General features: G+C 44.1%; 1 protein-coding gene across 1 annotated transcript in view; it reads right to left on the bottom strand.

Moving 5' to 3' along the window:
* Nucleotides 1–21,829, bottom strand: part of LOC120918825 (probable protein S-acyltransferase 23) — a 91,666-nt gene that overhangs the window by 12,208 nt on the left and 57,629 nt on the right. Inside the window, exons 4-7 of the mRNA XM_040330660.1 lie at nt 15,433–15,495; nt 11,986–12,128; nt 8,601–8,697; nt 5,528–5,680 (exon numbers count right to left, since the gene is read on the bottom strand). Coding sequence (XP_040186594.1) covers nt 5,528–5,680; nt 8,601–8,697; nt 11,986–12,128; nt 15,433–15,495 — 456 coding nt within the window. The remainder of the gene's footprint in view (nt 1–5,527; nt 5,681–8,600; nt 8,698–11,985; nt 12,129–15,432; nt 15,496–21,829) is intronic.

Here is a 21,829-nt window from a genome sequence, read left to right as displayed (position 1 = left end):
CTATGGGGAAACTCGCTTTGATATACTAGTGCTTTGGATTACAAGCACTCTTCTGGAACATAACACACAAAAAGAAAAAATGAATGATAATGTAAGAAATGTTTCCACATGAACAGAAAAGAAAAAAGTAAACACAAATCTAGGCGGGGGAAGGAAATTAGAAGTGGCTGATCCTGTTCCTTTAAGGCATGATCTATAGCACAGTGCTTGTGCCATGTCATTTGTCCCTTACTATGTTGTAATACTGTATACTTGAAATATGGGGGGAACTAATGCCCAAAACCGACCTAACCAAGGCAGGACAAGAACAGAACTAATAAATAAGCAGCAGCCACTACTAATAGTGCTCACACACTGATAGCAGATAATGAAATGGGGGGTGTAGTGGCGCTTGCAACTAAAATCACTAAATAATATATACACTATTTATAAAGATAGAATGTGCAAAACAAACTCCGCCTCCTGGCGATGGTAAAAATGTGTATCACTCTAAACCGGAATACCATCCAACAAAAATATCATAATGTGGAACATATTGAGAGTGAGCAAATAATGAAATCGGTGTGACCAACGTGCCAATGACAGCACAATGGTCCTAATTAATGGCAAACTTCAAATCCTGAGCATAAATCACTTCCTACAAATCCAAATAAATAATGTGATAGTCCATAAAGTGCTTCATCCACAAGTAGTGCAGTGTGCAAATATGCAAATAAATATCCGGTGACTGAATGTCCAAAAAAAATATATAATAATAAATAAAAAGTGAATATTTCAGATTATAAAAACAATCCAATATATGTGCTGTAGTGAAAAAATAAAATATATACCCAAATATAGTCCACACAGGGATCCCTAGAGACAAGTGTCAGAGGGTCCCAATGAAACTTTTAAAATATAATTTTCCGTGTCCAGTGCACAAAACGTGCAAGAGTGAAGAAAACTAAATTCCAGTGGCCAGTTCAATTAATATATTTCTAAAGTGCATCTGTGCTCTAGTTGCTGTAACATGCAGAGTGTTGTGGTTGCAATCAGCCCGACTCTCCACGGTGACCAGGGATATATGTGCTAGCCCCTTACCTCAGGGAGGCTATAAATAGCCTAAATGAATGGTTCCCAATAGTGTCTCCCACAGTCAGCCGATAGATCCACTCCAATGAACTCACAGACTCAGCGCAATGATTCCCAAAATAAAGCACAGGGATGCCTCCATAGTGTACGATTATTACAACATTTAATGAAAGAAAAGTAAACACTTACAAGCAGTGCTGTAAGAACAGCATGTAAAGTGGCGTGTGCGTTTTCCTGTGTCCCCGCTCTGCGGCCGCGAGCGGGTGACGTCACCAACAGCCCTCCAACGTCCTCACGCGTATCGCGACAGCCGACGTCGCTTAATCATAGGAATCCTATTGGGACCCTCTGACACTTGTCTCTAGGGATCCCTGTGTGGACTATATTTGGGTATATATTTTATTTTTTCACTACAGCACATATATTGGATTGTTTTTATAATCTGAAATATTCACTTTTTATTTATTATATATTTTTTTTGGACATTCAGTCACCGGATATTTATTTGCATATTTGCACACTGCACTACTTGTGGATGAAGCACTTTATGGACTATCACATTATTTATTTGGATTTGTAGGAAGTGATTTATGCTCAGGATTTGAAGTTTGCCATTAATTAGGACCATTGTGCTGTCATTGGCACGTTGGTCACACCGATTTCATTATTTGCTCACTCTCAATATCTTCCACATTATGATATTTTTGTTGGATGGTATTCCGGTTTAGAGTGATACACATTTTTACCATCGCCAGGAGGCGGAGTTTGTTTTGCACATTCTATCTTTATAAATAGTGTATATATTATTCAGTGATTTTAGTTGCAAGCGCCACTACACCCCCCATTTCATTTAATACTGTATACTTGGTTGATTTTGCCTGTTCCTGTGACCCCTGACTGTGCTGACCACAGTAATTGTGGCTGCTGAGCCCTGATCCCGTGGTCAGTTTACGTGCCTCCGTCATCCCGCTGCTCTGCTCTGAGTCTCTCCCCGCCCCTACCTGTCAGAATGAGAGCGGCTCTCCTACCCGCCCCTCCCGCCAGTATTTAGCTTGCAATATGCAGAAAAAATACTTGCATGCCCTCTGAATTAGTAACTACAGTGTGTGTGATTTTTTTTTTTTTTTAATGAAAAGGCTAAATACCTTTTCCCACATCACCGCTGTTCGGTCACGTGACTTCCCTCTGCTGGCTGGCTGACGTCACAGGGATATCTCAGCCCCTCCCGCTGCTTTGCATAGATCGAGGAAGAAGTTCGGAGGGGGATTATGTGGCCGCACAGCTGCTTTAAGGCTAATCCTGGTTAAACTCTCTCAATCAACATTAACTGTTTTTAATACATATGCTGCTAGCATAAGTGGATAGGAAAGTATATAGGAAGGTTTTTTTTTTTACATTTCTCCTGGTGTTTCCTGGTTTCTGGCCTAGGCCAAAATTATGTGATGCATCCCAGGAGTCTTCAGGGGCGTTTTTTTCCCTTTTATCTGGAGGAGGGGCTTTCTCAGCTAAGCACACCCTCCTGGCTGCATGCCTGAGCTAAGGGCAGGTGGATTCCAAAAAAGTAAATGCTACATTATTCATCTGCCCTTACTCAAGATAGCCACACCTAGAAATGCAACAGGGGGGGTTTTCAAAGTTATTTTTCAGCAAAATAAAGCATGGAGACATGGATGAATTGGTAAATATTAAAAATGAATTAAATAGCATTTTCAGTTTGTGGCTCTCATTGGCTATGCGCTGCCGCTGTTGGGAATGTGACCCTACTGAAAAATCCTGGGCTCACATTTTAAAGGTTTACGCTAAGGTGGCAAATACTAAGATAATGAATACCCGGACAACCACCTTGCTGTCAACTGTTCCTGGTGCAATTAAATCTTGTAAATAAATTTTACACCGTTTCCTCACTGCAGCGAGAACAGTTATCCCTAGACATTGGCACTCATGACAGGTATCATCTCTAGCAAAATGGATTATGGAATTGGATTCCATCATGCTTCTGCAATTCCTGGTTGCCACAGAATACGTTCAGTTAGATTGACACAAATTTACTTGGGTCATCTGGATGGTATTCCGCTATTTTCAAGAGTTCAGAGATTTACTATGCAACTAATATAACTCACTGCCACCTGGCTGCCACAGTGATAGGGAAAAAGCTAATTACTAACCCCCTACCTCTTGTTCCCCACCCCTCTTCCCCTTCTCCACCCCCCAGCCCCATATTCACGCGTTTTTCTCTTCTATACGCCTTCAAATTCACCCTTTTCCCCTATCTACACTGTCGCTACATCAATAAACTAATACTCACACATTTCTATTAGTAGTATCAGGAGATACCCTAGACTCCCCCTATTCAGTTTAAACCACTGGGAGATAACCCACCTTCCCTTTTTACAAATTAAACTACAGTTGAACCTCGGATTACGAGCATAATCCGTTCCAGAAGTATGCTCGTAATCCAAAGTACTTACATATCAAAGCGAGTTTTCCCATTGAAGTCAATGGAAACAAAAATAATTTGTTCCGCATTGACTTCAATTGGATGCAATACCGAATGCGGCCAGCGGTGGGGGGTACCAGAGACTGCCGAAAACGGCCGAAAAGGCCAGAGGACACTTCGGCTCGTTTCCTGCACCCCCGTACCTCAGGCCAAATGAGGTACTGCAGGCCAATGTTCGGTTTTTCTCAGGTCCTGCACCCCAGTACCTCAGGCCAAATGAGGTACTGCAGGCCTATTTTCGGCTCCGCTCGGCTTCTCCGCCCCCGTACCTCAGGCCAAATGAGGTACTGCAGGCCTATTTAGCTTGAATTTTGCTCGTCTTGTGAGTCAACACTCGCAAACCGAGTAAGAATTTAAAAAAAAAAGTTGCTCGCAAAACAAAACGCTCTCAAACCAAGTTACTCTTAAACCGAGGTTCCACTGTATTGAGAGTTACCCTAACACCTTTATGCAGTTTAAACTATATACATGTCTGTAACACTGCATTTGTTTTTTGAAAAGTTTAAAAAAAAGTCTGATAACTTTCAGGTATAAGCTAATACCATGGTATGATGCTATACCGTACTGACACTAATGATGGGGCACTATGTTCTCAAGCATTACCCACATAGACTGTAACATACCCTGTCTTTAATCCATGTCTTTTTTCATATAAAACTCTAATAAATAAAAATAATGAACCCTTTTTTGGTTGAATCTTTTTTTAACTCTACCGCTTTATTGCAGCTCCTGTCATGATGATGTCACAGTCTGGGGATCACACTGAATGATCATTGTGACTAGCTGTGAATTATTGAAGTCTGACTGGCATGCTTGAAGACCAGGCCAATGCTACTCAAATTGGCAACTAGTCCCATTGGCAGCATATGCACAGTATATGAATATGAAGTCCCCAGGACATTTAACTAATGTAGCAGGTCTAAGACGCATGGGGGAATTTTCTCCACTGAGCTATTGCATTCTGAAAGCAGTGAGACCTCCCTGCTGCCAGAATACACTGATTAGCACCGCCGGGTTTAAGCCTGCAGTGCTGATCAAGCAGGAAAAATCTGACATGGTCCACAGGGGCCATACATGGATCGAATCTCAGCCAACTCCTGCTGAAACAGCCAAATCCATGTATGGTAAAGTCAGTATCATGCACAGAGACTTAAAACGATAGTAAAGTGTATTTGTAGACATCACGTACTTATACTTGAACAATGATGACACGTATTTCTAAAAATAATTTAAAAGAATATACCTTTACATTGACTGTCTATAGTAAGACTTTTTAACTGATTTGAATCAAAGTTTAATGCACATGACCAGTTGTGTATAATCCAAACTGGTAGCTGTTATATGTCTATATCAGTGGTCTCCAAACTGCTACAGTTATTGATCAGAAAGGTCCTTAATAGATGGAAACTCTTTTTATACAAGGGATGAATATCTGGAAGATAAGGTTCAGAATAGCTGTAGCAAGAATAATGTGGGGTACACATGGGAAGTTTTTTTTCGTTCAACCCTGAGGGCTGAACTTACAGACTGCAATACTAACACATCCGATGTTAGTGTGGCGATCTCCCTGCTGAGTTATTGTGTTCTGACAGAGGGACTGACCCCCCCCCAGGGACTGCCCCAACCCCCCCTCCCACAAGAACATAGTGATCAGCGCTCGCAGCCAATGGCTTTCCAGCATGCGCGTTTGACAGGCTTCTGTCAGACGAGAAACTGTACACAAGGGCCGGAACTCAGCCAGTAACTGCCAAACCGACCATTTTCAGCCGATGTTCGGCCCGTGTGTACCTACCTTTAGGCATCAGCTTGAGAGCTCATCAATATATGGCATGTGTAACTGTTGTAGCTATATTTCTGGCACAATCCTTACATACATATTCTACACTGGTCAGAGGTAAGTATTTTGGTGTCCTAAATCTTATAAAGAGTAACTTGTTGTTTAATATAAGAATACAGCACCTGCCTGACAGCATTGTTATACTCTTCTGTGTCCCGGAGAAGGAAGCCTGGATCCACCAGGGATGCTTTTAAGAAAGAGAACCACATCAATACATTGCTGAGCAGGAACGTGATATGCCATTCCCAGAGATAATTATATGAGACAGGCACAATCTGTAGAAGACAGGAAACAGAGAAAGTGTTTAGTCAGCAATACTCAATAATGTACAAGTTACAGAAGCGGAGCTCACTGTTATATAGTCAAAAATTTGCCTCAGATCTACTTTCATAGCCAATGGATTGGTTGACAGGGAATTATTATACAGGGTTTATATAGCGCCAAAAGTTTGCTCAGAGCTTTACAATATATAAGGTTGGACAGTACAACTACAATACAGTTTAATACATAAGTAATAGGAGGGCCCTGCTAGTGGAGCTTACAATCTAAAGGGAGGGAGAGGTGCTACCAAAAGTAATAGATGATCAGATGGGGGTGACTCAAGTACAGTTTTTTTAGGTGGAGGTGGGGTAGGCTTTCCTAAATAGATGCATTTTCAAGGATTGCCTACAGGCAGACAGGGTAGGAGCTGATTGGACATACTGGGGTTTCCAAAGGATGGGAGATGTTCTGGAGAAGTCCTGGCGGAGAGCATGGGAGGGGGTAACAAGGAGGCTAGAGAGCAGGACGTATTGGGAGGAGCAGAGTGGGCAATTTGGGCGATTTGTGCAGATGAGGTTGGTAATGGCTTTGTACATTGAGGTTAATATTTTGAATTTCATACGTTGGGCTAGTGGAAACAAGTGAAGGGACTGGCAGAGAGGGGCAGCAGTCATGGATCAGTTAGTAAGGTGAGTAGTCCTATCGGCAGCATTCATAATAGACTGAAGGATTGATTGGCCTGTGTAAATGAAGGCCAGTGGGGAGGGAGTTACACTAGTAATGGCAGGAAATAACTAAGGAGTGAATACGTTGTTTTGTGGTGTCGTTAGTCAGGAAAGGGCAAATTCTGGAAATTCTGTGGAGGTTAAGAGTGAAGCCTCGTACACACGACAGAGTTTCTTGGCAAAAACCAGCAAGAAACTTGCTGTTTTATTTATTTTTTGCCGAGGAAACCGGTCGTGTGTACACTTTTCGACGTAGAAACTGTCGAGGATCTCGTCGAGCCAAAAAGAGTGCATGTCTTCTTTTTCCTCGACGGGAATGGGGAAATTTGGCTCGCCGAGATCCTCGACAGCCTAACAAGGAACTCGACGAGCAAAACGATGTGTTTCGCCCGTCGAGTTTCTCGGTTGTGTGTACGAGGCTTGAGACGGTAAGATTTAGCCAGTGATTGGATTTGGGGGGTGAAGAAGAGGTCGGAGTCTAGGATTACACCCAGCACCCTGGCGTGAGCGGAGGAACCAATGGTTGCGCTGTTGATCTCAAGCTCCATTTTAGAAAGATTGAGGTTAAGGAAGTGGTGTGACGTCCATTCTGATATGTTGCTTAGAAAATTTGGGATAAGTGAGAAGATCGGGAGGGGTGGAGCTGAGGAGTAGAGAGATAGATCTGGGTATCGTCGGAGTAGAGGTGGTATTGAAATGCATACAACAGTAAACACACACACACTATAGACAGATGTATGATTTTAACTGCTTCAGGTCTGCCCCCAGCAGTTTTGGGTGAAGAGGCACCACCACAATCTCCCTCCTCCTGCCTCTCAATGTCCCGCTAAGCTGTATTTTAACAAATGCTGTGCTCACTCTGTACATTTCAATTTTTAATTGTCAGTTTTGATTAGAGTGTATCATTATTATACAATAATTTCAGTTTTAATGTTGTGTAGCTTATTTACCCTTTAAAGCGGGAGTTCACCCATTTATTAAATTTTTTTTTTTCTCCCCTTAGATTCCTGCTCGTTCGGTCTAGGGGAATCGGCTATTTGTATTAAAATATGAGCAGTACTTACCCGTTTTCGAGATGCATCTTCTTCCGTCGCTTCCGGGTATGGGTCTTCGGGAGCGGGCGTTCCTTCTTGATTGACAGTCTTCCGAGAGGCTTCCGACGGTCGCATCCATCGCGTCACTCGTAGCCGAAAGAAGCCGAACGTCGGTGCGGCTCTATACTGCGCCTGCGCACCGACGTTCGGCTTCTTTCGGAAAATCGTGACGCGATGGATGCGACCGTCGGAAGCCTCTCGGAAGACTGTCAATCAAGAAGGCACGCCCATTCCCGCAGCCCATACCCGGAAGCGACGGAGAGGATGCATCTCGTAAACGGGTAAGTACTGCACATATTTTAAAACAAATAGCCGATTCCCCTAGAGAAAACGAGCAGGAATCTAAGGGGAAAAATTGCCCTCTAAGGGTGAACCCCCGCTTTAAGTTTGATGAAACCCTCTTTGCCTGCTGCTTAGAAGGCCACTGAACCCAATGTGTAAGTGTGTAGTGAGTGGTATTGCTGTGTGTAGATGGACTTTCTCTTTGCAGAGTGCAAAGCATCTTGGTAGAACTGTTCCTAACATGATTTGCAGTTTCCACTGCATTTTGAGCTCAGTCTACACCTACCCCTAAGGTGACTGGATCAAGCGATTATAGTTGCATTACTTGAGGGATGGATGGCCGCACTCCAAAAAACGTACAGGTTGTCTTTTATTAAATGAACAGCAGATACATCACCAGTTAAAAACAACAGGAACAGGGGAACAGCCGACGTTTCGCACAAGCCATGAATAAGCACTGATTTTGTGCCAAACGTCGGCTGTTCCCCTGTTCCTGTTGTTTTGATCTGGTGATGTATCTGCTGTTCATTTAATAAAAGACAACCTGTACGGTTTTTGGAGTGCGGCCATCCATCCTTCATCTATCTTTTATGCTTGCCTAGTGCACCGCCAGCACCCTTGGAATCCTGTAACAGTGTGTGACCGTATAGTAGACCCACCTGGAGCGGTGACTTTCTTTCTTATAGTTGCATTACTGTTTGATTTAATCAGTCCAGGGAACAATACAGCAAGTTAGGGAAGAGAATAATTAGTTAAGGGACCTAATCATCTTAATCAGTGTATAGCAGAATAGCTTTCTGTAAGTTTCAATTAGCTTGTGACCCTCATTTTACCTTAAAAAAGTATGTTGGGTATCCCCAAAGAAACAGATTGCCGAGAAAGAAGAGAATGGCTCCTTTTGATTTTCCTGGGCGACCGAACAAGCACGTACTACAGAGAAAAACAAACATTGCATTAAGGAATAAAGAATTAGAACCAATGCTTAGAGTAGAGTTGCCAGCTCAACCCTATAAAACTGAACACGTGAGTAACACAGGTTCTGTGGATAATTACAATTGAAATCAGATTTACTCCGTGCCCTACCAGTGTACAGTATTATGGTAGGTTCATATCTGTGCAGTGCATTTAGGTGTGTTTTACATGAACATACCATTGAACATATAGTGCACTTTTTCACGAGGCACATCAAGTAGGCAGCAAGTAGGACTTTTTTTTTGTAATTGTATGTTTATTGAAATTTTTCAACAAAACAAGAAAAAGCGAACATAATACAGAAAAGTATCATTATCATATAGATCACAAGTTAAGAATGCATACCTTTTAGGCCAATGCCTGTTCTTTCACCTGAACCGAGTCCTCTCACACCGATATTGGAATTATATGTGTTTTCGCCAGGTCTCACAGGCCGACATATTCATTTTGCAGTAAACAATAGGCTTCTGTCTAGTAGTGAGGTCAAGACCCGATTTCACAATGAGCTTGACTTTCTTCGAAGGGCACAACTAAATGCTCACCTTTGGTCACTGCCTGCAGATCACCAAACCCTACGTCAGCTAACACCACTTGAGCAGATTTGTGTGGAGGGCGATCAGCTTCCTCACTCATTATCACATTTTTGCGCTCTTCTAACAAACCAGGTAGAGATGTCAGACTTAACCTTTTTACAACAATGGGAAACTGACCTCCAAATTACCTTTTCTCAGCCTCAGAAAGACAAGATAATACTTTTTGCTCACAAACTGTCCTTTGCTAGCAGATACCAGGAGGGAGGGTATAAGCTCCTTACACTGTGGTATAGAACTCCAGACAAATTGCATAGAATGTACCCGTAGGTCCCGAATACTTGTTGGTGTTGTTAGGTGTCTGTAGGGAGCCTTCTGTGCATTTTTTGGGAATGCCCAAAATTGAAAAATGTTTGGATTGAGGTAGAATCCACCATAAAACGCTGACCAGAGTTCACTCAAGCAGAATCCGGCGGCCTACCTCTTAAATGATACCCCAATGTCAACCAAAAACTTTAAGAATTCCTTGCTGAGGCATTTGCTTACAGCCGCTAGAGGCTGCATTCCGGCTTTGTGAAAAAGTACGTGTTCCCTTAAAATTTCACATTGAAGGACGAGAATTGCGGATATCCAAGCTATGGAGAATCTAACCATGACTTTAAAGAAGCAAGACGATAAATACTGGAAGGTCTGGACTCCATATTTCTTCTATAGGGATCAGACACTACTGGTATCACAGCCAGCATGCTAGTTGCTATGATGTGTGTTAAATACTACAGGCATACCCCACTTTTAAAGCGGAGTTCCACCCTAAAGTGGAACTTCCGCTCATCGGATTACTCCCCCCCTCCGGTGCCACAATTGGCACCTTTCGGGAGGGAGGGGGGACAGGATAGCTGTCAAAGACAGGTATCCTTCCCCACTTCCGGGAGTCCGGCCATGGCCGTATCGTTACTGCGGGGCTCCCTCCTCCTCCTCTGGCTGCCAGGCTAATAGGAGAGAGAAGCGGGCCACACATATGCGCAGTAGGGTTCCGGCGTGAAGCCGAAAGTCTACCCTGCTGGGTTCCCTTACCCACAATGGCGACGGCAGCACCCGACAGCTGATGGGAAACATCAACTGCGGTGCCGATATCGAGGGACACCAGGACAGGTAAGTTTCTATTTATTAAAAGCCAGCAGCTGCAGTATGTGTAGCTACTGGCTTTTAATTTCTTATTTTTTTGCCCGGAACACCCCTTTAAGTACACAATTGGGTTTATTTAGTAAAGCTGGAAAGTGCAAAATCAGGCTCACTTCTGCATAGAAACCAATGAGCTTTTAACCCCAGCTCATTGGTTTCTATGCAGAAGTGAGCCGGATTTTGCACTTTCCAGCTTTAGTAAATAAACCCAATTGCATACTTAAAAGTGGGGTATGCCTGTAATGATGTCAGTGTGTATCTTGAGCTGTTTTTTTTGTGTACCTTAATATTCTTTTTGATTATGGTTTCTGTATAATTCCTTGACCTTTAAATAAAGAATTAAAAAAAATGCATACCTATTTTTAACCATGGTGTCACTTTTCAGAGTAGATTTAAAGGGGTTGTAAAGGTTTTTTTTTTCTCTCTAAATAATTTCCTTCAATTTCCCTTCTAAATGTTTTTTTTCTTTGTTTTCTTTGTCTGAAATTCTCACTTCCTGTTCCTCCTCAGTAAGCTGTTCTGGCTGACTAACCCCCAGCCAGAAGATGGGGGCAAGCTTACTGAGGAGAAACAGGAAGTGAGAAATTCAGACAAAGAAAAAAAAACATTTAGAAGGGAAATGGAAGGAAAAGGTAAGTGAACCAACAATGCACTAGCTTAAAGGAACCTGCAGCTTAAGAAGGGGTGGCTGGCAACCGCACGTCTTAATGAAGCCCAGGGGTGGACTGGGACAAAAATTTGGCCCTGGACTTCATCCAGACTGGCCCACTTTGACAGGTCTTTCCCATGGCGGCTGGGCAACTCCCGAATCAGTTTGGTGCCCTCCCTTATGGGACAAGATTAGGCAGAAGTGAGAAACTCCCAGGCCATAGCTGTTGAGTCAGCTGTCTGTCCCCTCCCCCATGCTCCTCTGTCATCCCCCCTGCTCCTCTGGTCCTCCCCCTGCTTCTTTGCTCCCCCCAAGTGAGCGCTGTGGGGAGGGAGAGGAGGTGAGCGCTGCGGGAAGGGAGAGACAGAGGAGCGGAGGGGGGCGGCGGTCCGCTGTCACTGAAGTCAGCCCACTGAGCCATCGGCCCACCGGGAAACTCCCTGTAGTCCCAATGGCCAGTCCATCCCTGAGCAGCCTAAAGCCCGGTACACACGGTCGGACCTTTGTCCAACCAAAATCACATCGGAATTCCGACGGAATTCCATCGGCGTAAAAGAGAACATGTTCTCTATCTAAACTCCGACGGAATTCCTAGGAATTTACGATGGAAAAGGTCTGTATGACTTTTTCCATCGGAAATTCCGATCGTGTGTATGGGGCATAAGACATAATAGTGCTCATCACTCCCAGAAGTGTGCTCCATAGTATAGTGTTTATCCAGCAGGTGGTGTTGCAGTTAATATTTGAAAATGTCGCTCCTGGTAAAGGAAATAACAGGAACTCAAGAGGTAGGGACATGTCTAAATAACACTAAATAAATAGGTTAAAATCTCAAGCATAACAACAACAACAAAAATAACAAATAAAACTTTGTGAAAAAAATACCTCCAATCAAACTTAGCATTGAGATTCTTTGACCGCGTGATAGCTTTGTCCAGATATGAGACTATTTCTTTGGATTTACGTCCCTTTGCCAGTCGTAGTGGAGTGTTCTTGTTGTTATCTTCTCCTTCCAGCTCTACCCCATCCTGTAAAATAACAAAATGATTTCTGCTGTATATTTAAAAAGCATTACCAAAAATTGAACAAATGAAGATCTGGAAAAAATAGAATAGCATATACGGTATTATATATACAGTACTGTGCAAAAGTGTTAGGCACTTATTACAAAATGCTGAGGATGCTTTAAAAAATAATGCAATTAAATCCATCTTTTGTGTGTCTACCCTTTGCCTTTAAAATAGCATTACTTCTCCTAGGTACATCCAGAAGGACCAACCATAGTTCTTCTATGGATTTAGGCTGTGGCAGTTGCTTCTTTCATTTCATGCAATCCCAGACAGACTCAGTGATGTTGGGATATAAAAGAAATAGGCCTTACAATCACTTTAAATAGAGATTACAATTGATATCTGTTTATGTAAAGAGGGTTCCTTAACACCTATCTCTTGATTGTTAGCTAAGCAGATCACGGTATTGGTAAGGCACCATCTGGGGATTTGATTTCCTTTGTTACTAAGGAATTACGATGTTGCAAACCTTTGGAATCCTCTGAATACTGTATACTTTGTTTAAGATTGTTAGTGGATGGTTTTCATTTGTTACATGCAAGACTTACCCTTAAAGGGGTTGTAAAGGTTTGTTTTTTATTTTCTAAATATGTTCCTTTAAGCTAGTGCATTGTTGGTTCACTTACCTTTTCCTTCCATTTCCCTTCTAAATATTTTTTTTCTTTGTCTGAATTTCTCACTTCCTGTTTCTCCTCAGTAAGCTTGCACCCATCAACCGAGCCGTTCTGGCTTGGGGTTAGTCAGCCAGAACAGCTAAGTGAGGAGGAACAGGAAGTGAGAAATTCAGACAAAGAAAACAAAGAAAAAAAACATTTAGACGGGAAATCGAAGGAAAAGGTAAGACAACCAACATTGCACTAGCTTAAAGGAACCTATTTAGAAAATATAAAACAGACCTTTACAACCCCTTTAACGTTTGTCAATCAGCTTCAAAAATCCTTTAGCTATCACTTTAGCATCTTTATTTGCTAAAACTTTCTATAAAGCGGAATAAAACTCTCTCAATCAAGATTAACTATTTTTAATCCTTATGCTGCTAACCTTAGTAAATAAATAGGAGGGTATATAATATTAACTTGTGTTAAACCTTTTTTTATATATTTATTCAGATGTCATACATCTCAGGAGTCTTCATGGGCATTTTTTTTCTTACAGCTGGAGAAGGAGGGATTGCTCAGCTACGCACGCCCTTCTGCCTGCATGCCTGCCCTTGTGAAAGTGTTCTAGCAGCCCATGCATATTGTACTGCGCATGCACAATATTTACTATGGTATCTTCACTTTAAGGGAAGATGGATTCCAGGAAGTGAATGCTACATGAATCATCTGCCCTTACTCAAGATGGCCATGCCTAGAAATGCTAGGAGGTTGTTTTTCAAAGTGATATCCAAACAAAATAAAGCATGGAGACATCGATGGTTGGTTGAGTTTGCTTTGAATATTAAAAATTAATTAAATAGCGTTTCTGTTTTCTGGTGCTCAAATACAGCTAAAGTCCGCTTTAACCAGTTTGCTTGAACCTAGATTTGTAGCACATTGAGATCCTGTACCAACTCACTTTCACAATGTAGAGTGTATAACAGCCCTCCCACATGAGATCACTTTGAGATCTCTTCCAGAGAAAAGTCCTCTGGCCAACAAGGGCACAGTTGGGGGCGGGACTTGCGTTCCGTTTTAGAATAAAGCTTTGACAAAAAAAACTAGAATCTGAGTGTTTACTATGCACAGCTGCACTAGATTCTGTGTGCACCAGTTTTAGTAAATCTACTAATGTTTTTTTGTAGTGTTTGTAATACACTACAAATGTTCAAGTGTATGCGGTGGAACTTTTCCAACAATGAGTGGAGCGGGCAGATGACAGGTCCGTGTCCACTCTGCATATGCAGAGCAGGCACAGCCCACTCTACCCCGTTATGATCCGCCCAAACAGAAGGGGATCCCCTTCTGTTTTTTTAAGTGGATTTGATTGGGGATAGGCGGGTGTAAATGGACACAAGTCTAATTTACATCTGCCGCTCTATACATGTGAATGGAGGGTCCGATTGGGTTCACATGAAAAACAGACAGGCGGACACGATTGAACCAATTGTGTGAAAGGGGCCTAAGGCTGCTTTAACACTGATGCACTGTGGTTTACCTACACCTCAATCGGCACTTCTTCCTCAGGATTCCTGCAGGTATCGCTGGCTGCTCCTGTCCCCCAGGCGGGTATGGCTGATGGCTGCTGCTGGCATCCCTGAGCTTTAGCGTGACAGAAGAAAGCGCTGGAGGAAGCATGTGGCTGCACTAGAGAGCAGAACCGATGCTTCCTGTATTGCTCCTGTCACAGGCGAAGTACATTTGGGGTAACATCAGAGGGCACCATGGGCCTCATGTGGCCTGGGGGCTAGCGGTTGGATACCCCTGCTTTAGTCACTCACTAAATGTGTTTTATGATTTTACTAAAATTCTAGGTTTTTGCCAGCCGGTAGTGTTGCAAGTAAAATCTAAAATGTATAGATTTGAGTTCAGGGAAGCTTTAAAATATAACTAAAAGGCAATTTTGTTTTAAATTTTGTATAGCTTGCACAGGGATTAGAGTGCCTGTCAGTTGTTATTGTTCTCTGTGCCTCTATTATGGAGATTCACCCTCTCTAATTGTCCTGTGTAGTGTACCATTATCATTAAAAGTGAATGTAAAAGAAAATCCCAAATTTTGGGTTGTCCCCAGAAAAGTAATAGATGGGATATCTTCCAACGAAGACATTTGGTTTGAAGACCTGGGGGTCCCCAAAGAATTCCCTTAAAGTGGAAGTAAACCCTTCAATTTGATAGTTACAAAAACAGTTAACATTCCCGGCATGCCGGAAATGCTAGCTGTCACATTTGTTTGTGCTCTCAACCAAACTGCCAAACCATCCAATGGCTGGTTTCATAACAGGTCACATGTACAGCATCATGGCAGTTGCAGATTAAACAGAGGTCAAGATGGCCGCTTCCTTGGCTGAAAACGATGGGAGGGTTTACTTCCACTTTAATTTGCAGGGTTTTTCTCACACTTCCTGTTTGGCTATGGGACAGGAAGTGAAGGGAAATATTTGCAATGAGACACAGATAGTGATAAAAAAACTTTGATGGTTTTAACTCTCCCTTGCTCTTTCCACAAAAAAAAAAATCTACTTTAAGAGCTATATAATTAGAAGAGGTCACAAATAAACAAGGAACTCTAGTATTCCATGGAAATCCAATTTAATAGATTTATTAGCCTATTCAGTTTTACTTACTTGTTCGCATAGCAGCTGGACGGTGGGGAGATTTCCACTTAACACGGCTAAATGTAATGGAGTCTGAAAGGAAAGAAAGTTTACTTTTATCCGTAGATTTTTTAGGATGTTATGACAAAAGTCCTAAATGAGCCCAGACTTTAAATACCAAACATTCATTGTACTCTTGTTTGTCAGCAACTATGCAGCGAATGCAGTACGTATGACTACAAACGTTTGGATTGGAAAACCAAATGTAATTTTAAGTGGACCTATCTGGCTTAAAAAGGACCTATGACAGGCAATAGTGCTGAAAAACAGACACGAAAATTGTATTTCCGGTATTTTTCAAATTACGATACCCACGTTTGTTAATGTGGAATCCTTTAGCTCCTTGACCCAGACTGTACACAGATTTCTATTGGTCTACAAGTTTGATGGGCTGTTTCACTTGCCATTAGGGATGTTTGGTAAGGCAAGCCGTAGCAATATGAGGTTGTTCTAACCAATAGATATGAAGAGCTTCTGCAGGTATAAGAAGGTACCTCTCTCTGAGTGCCCACATATCATACATATGTCAGCAGATATTAGTATGCCTAAAGTAGCCCAAGTTGAAATTACACTTCACCCTTCCTGGCTTTAGACCTTGCCTTGTCAAATGCAATAGCTTTATGTTACACTACACTGGCAACACCAGAGACTCATCTAACAGCTGAATACCAAGGGACAAGGCTTGGTGTCAATAAGGGACAGGGCTTAATATTGACTTGGAGAGAAACCAAGGCCCTGTGTGCTGCCTGGGCCTGGGATCCAAGGATTCCATATGGATCATTCTGACATTTAATACAAGAAACTACAGGTGCCACAATGTGACTACTTTTCTGCACTCGCGTTAGGCACCTTTTAACCCAGATTCACTTTAAAGTGCTTATAAACTAGTCCCTTGAAACATATTTTAAAAACAATAATTTTTCTGTAACTGTCTACATACTGGGGGTTATTTACAAAAGGCAAATCCACTTTGCACTACAGGTGCAAACTGCAAGTCACTGTAGATCCGAGGGGGACATACAAGGAAAATAAAAAACAGCATTTTAGCTTGCACGTGATTGGATAATAAAATCAGCAGAGCTTCGCCTCGTTTCAGATCTACCCCTCAGATTTACAGCGACTGCACTTCCAAGTGTACGTTGCACTTGTAGTTTGCACTTGTAGTGCAAAGTGGATTTGCCTTTAGTAAATTTGCGTCTTCAGTATGCGGAGCGTGTAGAGGTTTCTGGGTAACACCAACGTCACTTCCTGCCCCAACACGCACCAAATCGAAACTTGGATCGCACGCCAGCACCGGAGAAATGAACGGTACAAGCTAACCCCAAAAGCATTGCTGGAAAGACTCTGTGCCGGTCCTTAGGCACTATACTTGTGAGTGGAAACACCTTTTTTATATTTTTTACTAAATAAAAGCATAATATATTGCACAATGATGGCTATTTGCTTTCTATGATATCCTGGAATAAACCATTGTGGAGGTGTATGGAATGATTACTGGCACACCGGTTGGAAAATCTTCAGATATGTGTGGAGTGGTTAACCCTGACATAAACCAAAGGCGCTTGTTTATCTTGTACCTAGTGGGTGTCCATTTCAGAAAGTGGTGGTGTTATCACAAATTGGTGGCTAAGGGGCAGATCCACAAAGGAAGTACGCCGGCGTATCTACTGATACGCCGGCGTACTTTCAAATTTCCCGCGTTGTATCTTTGTTTTGAATCCTCAAAACAAGATCCGACGGCATCTGGGTTAGATCCGACAGGCGTACGTCTTCGTACGCCTTCGGATCTTAGACGCAATTCTTCGGCGTCCACTGGGTGGCGTTCCCGTCGTATTCCGCGTTGAGTATCCAAATTAGCTATTTCCGACGATCCACGAACGCATAAGCGGCCGTCGCATTCTTTTATGTTGTTTCCGTTCGGCTTTTTTCGCCGTATAGTTAAAGCTGCTATTTGGTGGCGTACGCAATGTTAAGTATGGCCGTCGTTCCCGCGTCGAATTTGAAAATATTTTTTTTTGTTTGCGTAAGTCGTCCGTGAATGGGGCTGGACGTAATTTACGTCCACGTCAAAACAATGTTGTCCTTGCTACGTCATTTAGCGCAATGCACGGCGGGAAATTTAGGGACGGTGCATGCGCAGTTCGTTCGGCGCAGGAACGCGATTCATTTAAATGAAATACGCCCCTACTCGCCGATTTGAATTACGCTACGTTACGCCGCGAGATACACTACGCCGCCGTAACTTACGGCGCACATTCTTTGTGGATTCAAAGATTAAAAAAGTAAGTTACAGCGGCGTAGCGTATCTCACATACAATTGTACGAGGATCTGCCCCTAAAAAGTCTTTTTTAGTCACGGATGTGGATTTGTGTACATGAAATGTAGTTTATCATCTCTGAAGAGAATCACTGGGACTATTTTTTCAGAATTTTTTTTATTTGGGAATAATATGATTATACTGTTAAATTTATGTTTTTTTATTTAACACATAAGGAATATCACTTGTTTTTAATTGTTTTCCACTTAACATGCACTTGATGGCCCTCTATTAGGGCTCTTTCACACGTCAGTTCAGTTTTTTAGATCAGTTTTTTTTTCATCAGTTGATCCGTTTTTCCATCAGTTTTTCGTCCGTTTTTCGTCCGTTTTTCCATCCGTTTTTTTTTTTTTTTTTGGGGGGGGGCTTTTTACATACAGTGCCTGCCGCCGAGAATGTGTTTTTAGCACAACGGCATCGCGCTGATTCTCGGCGACAGGGTGCCGACATCTCGCACTCGCTGGAATAGTAAAAGCACATTCCAGCAAGCACGTCATAGAAGCGACGGGAGATCCGACTTGGATTCCCGCCAATTCTACACGTGTGCGGCGTTTGGTATGAATCCTGAGGGGAAAGTCCCCGCCGGATTTTAAATAAAAATCCGGCATGGGTTCCCCCCTCAGGAGCATACCGGGCCCTTAGGTCTGGTATGGGTTGTAAGGAGAGCCCCCCTACGCCAAGAAAACGGCGTAGGGGGTCCCCCTACAATCCATACCAGACCCGTATCCAAAGCACGCTACCCGGCCGGCCAAGAAAGGAGTAGGGACGAGCGAGCGGCCCCCCCTCCTGAGCCGTACCGGGCTGCATGCCATCAACATGGGGGGGTTGGGTGCCCCCCCCCACAGCACCCTGTCCCCATGTTGATGAGGACAGGGCCCCTTCCCGACAACCCTGGCCGTTGGTTGTCGGGGTATGCGGGCGGGAGGCTTATCGGAATCTGGGAGCCCCCTTTAATAAGGGGGCCCCCAGATACCGGCCCCCCACCCTAAGTGAATGGATATGGGGTACATCGTACCCCTACCCATTCACCTGGAGGCAAAAAGTTAAAGTAAATAAACACGACACAAGGGTTTTTAAAATAATTTATTAGTCTGCTCCGGAGGCCCCCCTGTCTTCTTTATTAGCTCTTTCACCAGGGGGGGGCTTCTTCTTTGACGTCTTCGGGTGGGGGCCGCTCTTCTTCGCCGCCGTCTGGTTCACTTCCACCGCCGGGGGGGGGTCGCTTTTATAAAAGCGCCCCCCCGGCGGGTTTCCTCCGACTTCTTCGGCTGGGGGTGGTGTGCTTCTTCTTCCGCTATCCGGGGGTCTTCTCCGCTCTCCGGGGGTCTTCTTCTATGTTTGCCGCTCTCCGCTGTTGACTCGGCGCACCCCGGTTCTTCCTCCCGCTGTCCGGTGCCTTCTCCTTCAGCGCTGAACGTCTTCTTCTTCTGTGCTGTGACGTTGTCTTCTTCTTCTCTTCTCCCGATGTTGACACGTCGCCTCTTCTCGCTGCAATGACGGGTGCGCGGCTTGCATCGGACTTATATAGGCCTCACAGTCCCATCATGCTCCGGTACCTACCCACGTGGGTAGGTATCACATGGGTAGGTACGGAGCATGATGGGACTGTGAGGCCTATATAAGTAAGATGCAAGCCGCGCACCCGTCATTGCAGCGAGAAGAGGCGACGTGTCAACATCGGGGGAAGAGAAGAAGAAGACGTCACAGCACGGAAGAAGAAGAAGACGTTCAGCGCTGAAGGAGAAGGCACCGGACAGCGGGAGGAAGAACCGGGGTGCGCCGAGTCAACAGCGGAAAGCGGCAAACATAGAAGAAGACCGTACGATGTACCCTATATCGATTCACTTAGGGTGGGGGGCTGGTATCTGGGGGCCGCCTTATTAAAGGGGGCTCCCAGATTCCGATAAGCCTCCCGCCCGCATACCCCGACAACCAACGGCCAGGGTTGTCGGGAAGGGGCCCTGTCCTCATCAACATGGGGACAGGGTGCTCTGGGGTGGGGGAGCCGCAGTGCGCCCCCCATGCCCCAGAGCACCCAACCCCCCCATGTTGAGGGCATGCAGCCCGGTACGGCTCAGGAGGGGGGGGGGCGCTCGCTCGTCCCCACTCCTTTCCTGGCCGGCCGAGTAGCGTGCTTTGGATACGGGTCTGGTATGGATTGTAGGGGGACCCCCTACGCCGTTTTTTCGGCGTAGGGGGGGTCTCCTTACAACCCATACCAGACCTAAGGGCCCGGTATGCTCCCGAGGGGGGGAACCCATGCCGGATTTTTATTTAAAATCCGGCGGGGACTTCCCCCTCAGGATTCATACCAAACGCCGCACACGGATCGGATGGTAAACGGATCATCCGTTTTTCGTCCGTTCCGTTTTTTTGACGGAAGAAAAATAGGGTTTTCTTCCGTCCAAAAAAACGGAACTTAACGCAGACGGATGCTAACGGACGTTAGCGGATGCTCATCCGCTAACGGACGTTAACCCATAGGGAAGCATTGCGGTCCGTTAACGGACGTCCAAAAAACGGACGAACGGAACGGACGTGTGAAAGAGCCCTTAGTTATTGATGGGTTTCTGATTTTTTTTTGGATTGAAGAGTAGTGGTAAGATATAATTATTAGTATAGGGTTGGCGCAGCTATCACCTTTTTCCCTGTTACTTTTTTTACCCCGCAATATCTGTGGGGAATATATAGCTGCAGCAGACCTATTATTTTAAATGTATTGACACATTATATATATATATTTTTTGTGCCAGTGACAAATATATCATATAAGTACATTGGGCCAAATCCACAGCCAGCGGCGCAAAATAAGTTTTTACTAACTTATGTCATTTAAGTTACGGCGCCCTAAGTTGGTGTCGTAATTGCCGTATCCACAGCGCATTTGCGCCCAAAAGTGCGCCTGCCGTAACGTAAATACAGAGGCGTAAGGCGGGGTTATGGCAAGTGGGAAGGAAGTGGGCGTGCTTCATTGTAATGAGCCGTGACCCCATGCAAATGAAGGTCCGGCCGTACTGCGCATGCGCGCACGAATCTGCTGCTCACTGCGCATGTGCAGAACTTTGCTTGGCGCAATCAGTGAGATAGGTAAAAGGCCAAGTGTACTTAGTTTGAGGATCGCACTGTGCTTAACTAGCTCCAGTCAAACACACTTCATTTGCAAAAGTATTTCCCTGTGTTCCCTTCCATGAGCAATTTGCTTCTGCTCTTAGTTTGTCAGTGTTTGTTGGTAAGTTGTGTTTGATAGAGAAGTGTTGGAGGAGTAGTAGATAGTAGTTGTTGTTTGTTTGTGATAAGTGTAATTTTTGTTTGATTGTTTTTGGTAATTTTTTTTTGTTCTGTTTGGATTTTGTGTTTGGTTTTTGTGTGTTTGTATTTGACTTTGTAGTAGCTGTCTGCTTGTGTGTGTATTTTTGTGTGTTTGTCCTGTTTGGCTTCTTGTTGCTGGGTGGTGTCTGTGATGGCCCCCAAACGCAGGAAGCTGAATTTTTCACATGTTGAAAAGCAAATCCTAGCCAGGTATGTCATACAATATGGAAGATATCTACATGGGCCTGATAGCCGGAACACCTCCCCGGCCCAAAGGAAGAGGATATATGGCAAAATCACAGATCACATAAATGCGGCGGGGGGAGGGGAGACGAGGACCCCCGCTGGCATTAAGAAAAAGATCAATGATCTGAGGAGCGTGGTCCGCAATAAGGTGGCCAAGCTCACTGCGCATAGGAGGGGCACTGGAGGAGGGGGACCATGCCCCATCCGGCTGACTGAGGAGGAATGGGCAGTGGCCCGGTGTTTCGAGCCAGAGCAAGTGGTGGGCCTGCCTGGTTATCAGTCTGATGTTCCTGTGAGGCCAGGTAAGGTTTTTTTTTTGTTTTTTTGGTGATTAGCATGTGTGGGTGGGGGAAGGGAACATGTGGCAAGTGTGTGGATCCTCAAACCTGTGATTGTTTGGTGTCTTCCACAGATGACCAGGAGATTGCTGGGCCATCAGGCCAGGCTGCTGCACCACCCCAAAGACAGGAGGCTGCTGAGGAGTCCCCAGGGGA

This window comes from Rana temporaria, chromosome 1 (assembly GCF_905171775.1).
Source record: "Rana temporaria chromosome 1, aRanTem1.1, whole genome shotgun sequence".
NCBI classification, from domain to species: Eukaryota; Metazoa; Chordata; class Amphibia; order Anura; family Ranidae; genus Rana; species Rana temporaria.
The sequence above is the reverse complement of the archived record's forward strand: the minus strand, read 5'-3'. Positions and strand labels throughout refer to the sequence as shown.